Source organism: Lipotes vexillifer, unplaced genomic scaffold (genome assembly GCF_000442215.2).
Source record: "Lipotes vexillifer unplaced genomic scaffold, Lipotes_vexillifer_v1.1 scaffold1728, whole genome shotgun sequence".
Classification (NCBI taxonomy): domain Eukaryota; kingdom Metazoa; phylum Chordata; class Mammalia; order Artiodactyla; family Lipotidae; genus Lipotes; species Lipotes vexillifer.
The window spans coordinates 149,929-155,047 of NW_006784330.1; the positions used below are offsets into that span (position 1 = coordinate 149,929).

The 5,119-nt window shown below is 49.5% G+C and overlaps 1 protein-coding gene across 2 annotated transcripts in view; it reads right to left on the reverse strand.

Moving 5' to 3' along the window:
• The window catches only part of MORC4 (MORC family CW-type zinc finger 4), a 51,446-nt gene extending 46,698 nt beyond the window's left edge, over positions 1 to 4,748 (reverse strand). For both annotated transcript variants that reach the window (XM_007456697.1, XM_007456696.1), the window contains exons 1-2: positions 4,379 to 4,748; positions 4,188 to 4,260 (exon numbers count right to left, since the gene is read on the reverse strand). In XM_007456697.1, the coding sequence (XP_007456759.1) occupies positions 4,188 to 4,260; positions 4,379 to 4,480 (175 nt within the window). In that variant the 5' untranslated portion in view covers positions 4,481 to 4,748. The remainder of the gene's footprint in view (positions 1 to 4,187; positions 4,261 to 4,378) is intronic.
• Between the last annotated feature and the right edge of the window lie 371 nt (positions 4,749 to 5,119).

Below are 5,119 nucleotides of genomic sequence, written 5' to 3' on the forward strand. Positions count from 1 at the left end.
TGAAGTAGACGGGAAAGAGAGATCAGCAGACAGGCCAGCAGCAGTAAGCACAGCTTTGCACTTACTTTCAGTTTTAAGTGGCCTTTCACTTGGCCTCAACAAATGAAATTATAACAGATTGGCCTCAATAAATGAACTTATAATAATAAGGCACCAATCTGGTGGCTGGCTTCAATCTTACCTCTTGCTGCTTAACCTTCCAAAAATTTATCAACACGTAGCATATGCTATCAAATCCTAGGGAATCTATCTTCTCCCATGGCCCAGACCATCTAGCCTGTGAACAGGTAGGGCAATGAGAGAACCCCTGTTCCTCTCCCTTGGCCCACCACTTAGGTGAGAGGGTAACAGGGAAGACCCAAATCTGACTACATGTTGGATCTGTTTCTTTTACTTTAATCTTTGCTTTCCACTGCTTTTGTTCACTAAAAGGATACTGTCTATACACAATGGCCTGCCTGGGGAATCCTGCCTCTCTGCCTGAATGTTAAACCAAAGTGCCTTTGTTCAGGGAAGCATCCTGACCCAGTCCACCTGTGGATGGCTGCAAGAAAGAAGAAATTAACACATCCCTTGCCCGAGACTGGCCATTCCAGAGGATATCTGCAAAACCTATGGCCTTTTCACTTTACCTCCTTATCTCCTCCCCACTTCTGTTCTATAAAAGATACTGGCATCCAAACCCTGATAAGATGGTTCTTTTGACACCCTAGTCCGCCATCTTCTTGGTCGGCCGGCTTTCCGAATAAAGTCATATTCCTTGTCTCAACACCTCGTCTCCTGATTCACTGGCCTGTTGTGCGGCGAGCAGAGCGAGCTTGGGCTTGGTAACAAGAGCTACACTACCAGATACTGGGATGTCTTTATTCCCTAACCTGGCCCACACAACCTCATGTGCTACCAGATCCCAGTAGTCTTATCTCTCGTAACCCCATGCCACCCTCAGTGGGAGGACTCTAACTTCCCTCACCCACCACTTAGGCAAGAGCATGAGAAACCAGACCCCAGGGACTCTATCTTATCCCCTAACCATCTGACCCCTGATCTTCTAAAAGAGCATTGTAACTGAAGTTTCATCGCTCCTCATAACCCGGGAAGCAATGAGAAAGTGTCCCATGACAGAATCCTTGGAGAGACAGGATGGCGAGTGGGAGATGGCTTTGACGCAGCGCTTCCTCCCATGCCCTCCTGTTGCAGCGGAATAGCCTACGAGGATCCTGTAAGGTTGTCAGGGCCAAGCTGCAGCCCTACAGACATCCTGCAAGTATCTAAAACTGTTCTTGTCTAAAATTAAAGTCAACATCTTCTGATACAAGGCTATTCTTCTTCCTCTGTTCTCTCTCTCTCTCTCTCTCTCTCTCTCTCTCTCTCACACACACACACACACACACACACACACACAGTGTCAGCATTCAAATGACCACAAGTTTGAAATTTCAGTCATTTTTTGTCCTCCCTCTCTCATACCCTAAACATCCTTAGGCTCTCTTACACCTTGCTATTGAATATTACTATTCCCATTGACACTTTCTTAGTTTACAGAGTTTATTCCCTCTCATCTGGATTATTTTGATAACCTCCTACCTCGTCTTTCAAAGCCACGTCTCTCTTTTCTCCAATTCATCTTACACAATGCTGCAAGATTAACTTTCCTGAAGCACAGCTCTGATCATGACATTCCCTTGCTCAGAAAACTTCAGATTAAAAGCTCAAATACCCAAGCCTCCCAGTCACATTTCGGTCCCAGCCCACCTTCCTAACTTCATTCCCCGCTTGGTACTTGGAGTGAAAATGTCTGTGTTTGAGTCCTGGGTCTGCCACTTACTAAACACATAATCTTGGAAAAGTCAATTAAATTCTCTGAGCCTCTGTATTCTTATCTGCAGGATGATAATAATAATAATGATGATGATGCCGTCCACCCCAAAAGGTATAGTTAAAAATGTATTTATGAAAGCTCTATGTAAACTCTCTAAGGACCTATAGCTTTGACTATTCATGAACTCCATGCTCCAATTAAACTCAACTACTCAGTATTCTTCATGCCTTTGTTCATGCAGTTGTTCCTTTTGCCTGGAATGCCCTCCCCTCCCCACACCCATATCCACATGTCCCAATCCTTCAAATCTCAGCTCAAATGTCACCTCTTCTCCAAAGCCTTTCCTAAACCTCCTCTTCCTGGTAAGCTGGAAGTCATCCCTCCTTCCTCTGAACTCCCACAGCACCCAGTGTGTCTATCTTTGCTGATATATCACTTTCTATCTTGCAATTATACAAAGAATAAACCTTCTGTACATGTTTTGTCTCCCCTACTAGAAGATGAACCTATGTTGTATTCATTTTTGTACCCACCACAGTGGCCTTGCCCACAGTGAGTGCTCAATAAATATTTATTGAATGAATGGTTCACCAGAAAATTAATGCATAAATGGAGGAGAAAACTATGAAGGAAAACCCAAAATGAAAGCTTCGGATTACCCGTTAACACTTTGCTCTCCCTTTTCCCTATTATTAATATGACCACAAATACTTGTGATTTGGTTTTAAAATCTCTGTGTTTGTATGTATGTGTGCAGGGATGTGTGCGTACGTATTGATATATAATACACATGTATACTTGCACTTACACCGGTCAGCTTAGGCTAGAATTAGGTTAAGTTAATACTTAAGACTAACAAACGTAAGGTAGATAGCCGGTGGGAAGCAGCCGCATGGCACAGGGAAACCGGCTCGGTTCTTTGTGGCTGTCTGGAGGGGTGGGAAAGGGAGGGTGGGAGGGAGGGAGACAAAGAGGGAAGAGATATGGGAACATATGTATAACTGATTCACTTTGTTATAAAGCAGAAACTAACACACCATTGTAAAGCAATTATACCCCAGTAAAGATGTTAAAAAAAAATACTTAAGGCAAAAATCATATATATTCAAAATTACAAATGGAACACTTTTTAAATCACCCATAAAGTTCAGTACACAGTACAGCAAAAGTGCATATGGTTTTGTACAGTGCCACTGTGAGGGAACAACACATTTCTGTCTCTCATTTCTCACTAAGCAAATTGTTACTTTTTCCTCTCTTTTTTTCTTTTTCGTAAGTTACATGCACTTAGATCTCATTCCACTATGAGTTTCCCTCAAGGCATGGTGCAAAACCTTAAAAATATAGTCCCTGTTCTCCAGGATTCAAAACGTGCCAATGTCACTTTTCCCCTTTCACCTTCTAATGAACATACATATTGTGAGCATTCTCTGTTACGGTCAAACTAATCATCAAAGCTCCCCATCACCCTTCCAAATAACTCTCCTGACCATCTCCTCCTGCTGCCCACTGACTTCTTGTCCAAGGCAATCCACAATGAATGGCCACAGCGATTGCTTAAGTTGTAACGGGCTCATCTGGGGAGCTCTGAAACCATTTTCAAGATTTTGTTCTGTGCTATCTTGCCCCATAAACATCTCTCCATAATTTCAGCTTCTGAAACATTTGCAATGTGCTGCATTTTGTCCAGGAATGTTTTTCTTCTTTGCTTTCCACACAGTATTTAGCACACTGCTGCAAAAGCTGGTGTACTTGGCTAAGGGATCAACTGAAAACGCTTTAAAAGCAAACATCGGTGGAGCGAGAGGTTAAGTGCTCAGTATTCATTCCAGCGGTGTGAGGGCGCTCGTGGACCGCGGACCCAGCCCTCCGCAGTCGCAGGGAGCCAAATGCACTCGTGTCATCTCCTAAGAGATGTCCCATCATTCCCAGACTCTCTGGTCCCAAAAGTTAAATAACTCCGTCTTCCAGACCTTTCTTCATGCCCCTTTGCTAGCTTGGCGTCCTGCGTCTGTCGCCGGCCTCCGTGGAGCCCAGCTGCCTCAGGGCCCGATATTTTTATGCATCTCCTTTTGATTATTAACTACGCTATCCTAAAGTGCCCGGAACATCACGAGCCAGAGAGAAAAACCACACTGGAGTCCTAACTCTCAGGACACACCTTGTTTCTTCAGCTTAATCCGCGGAACCTCGTCCCTGGCGACAGAGCCGATCCCCTCCTCCGCCTGCGGAGCCGGGGCCGGTCCCGACGCCCCCACCCCAGTCCCCGCCCGCCCCGCGCGGCTCCGCACATTCCTCTCGCGTCCGCGGCACCACGTTGGCACCGCTGCCTCGGGCGGTCGCGGCCAGGCCCGCCCTCGCCACTCACCTAGCAGCTCCGCGATGGCACTGAAGGGTCGCGTGTGGCTGCTGGAGTTGCTCTGTAGATAGCGGGGGCTCATCTGGGGGCGAGAGAAGGTCCAGTCCCGCGTGAGGCCTCGGCCCGCCGGGCCCTCCCCGCGCGACCCCCGCAGCCCCGGGACCCGCGCGCGCGTCCGCCCCCTCGGGCCCCCGACCTACCGTACTCAGGCGGATCCCAAAGGCCTGCGGGCCGCCGCCCGGCCGGGCCAGCGCGCTGCCCGGCGCGCCAGGGCCCGCGGGGGCCCCTCGGTACAGGAGCATTTTTTTGGCCGCCACGATACTCGTTTGCCGCCGCCGGACTCCTCGCCCGGCAGTCCCGGACTGGCCCTCGCTCGCTCCCGCTCGCAGCTGGCGGCGGCCGTCCGGGACTGGCCCTCGCTCGCTCCCACCCGCAGCTGGCGGAGGCGGGGCGCGCTCCAGCCACCTGTCCGGGACGGGAGGGGTGAGGCCGGCAGCGCCGCGCGGTGGCCCCGCCCTGTCAGCACCTCTCCCGACCCGCGACTGCTGGGCCGGCCGCGGGGCCGTACAGAAATATGGCGACCTCCTGACAGCCGCTCCTTGATCCCCGCCCCTAATTAATTCTTGGCGTTTGCCATAGGCCAGGCCGCCGAGCGGGAAAGCGCGGGGGGAGGGGGAGGACGCGTGGGGAGGAGCGGGAATGAGGCGAGGGGAGGGAGAGGGTGCAGGGATTTCTGGAACAGAGTCCCAGTTAGGCGGTATGACTAACGGGCAGGATAAGACAAGTCTTACAAGTTCTAAAGACTATAGTTTTGCTATCTGGGGAGATAGCAGGCTCGCGTGATGGGCAAGCATTCGGACTATTTTGCCTCAAATGCCTCCAGAAACAGCCAGAACTTTCCAGAAGGCAATTGGCAAATCAACTTGAAAGCTTTGCAAGCG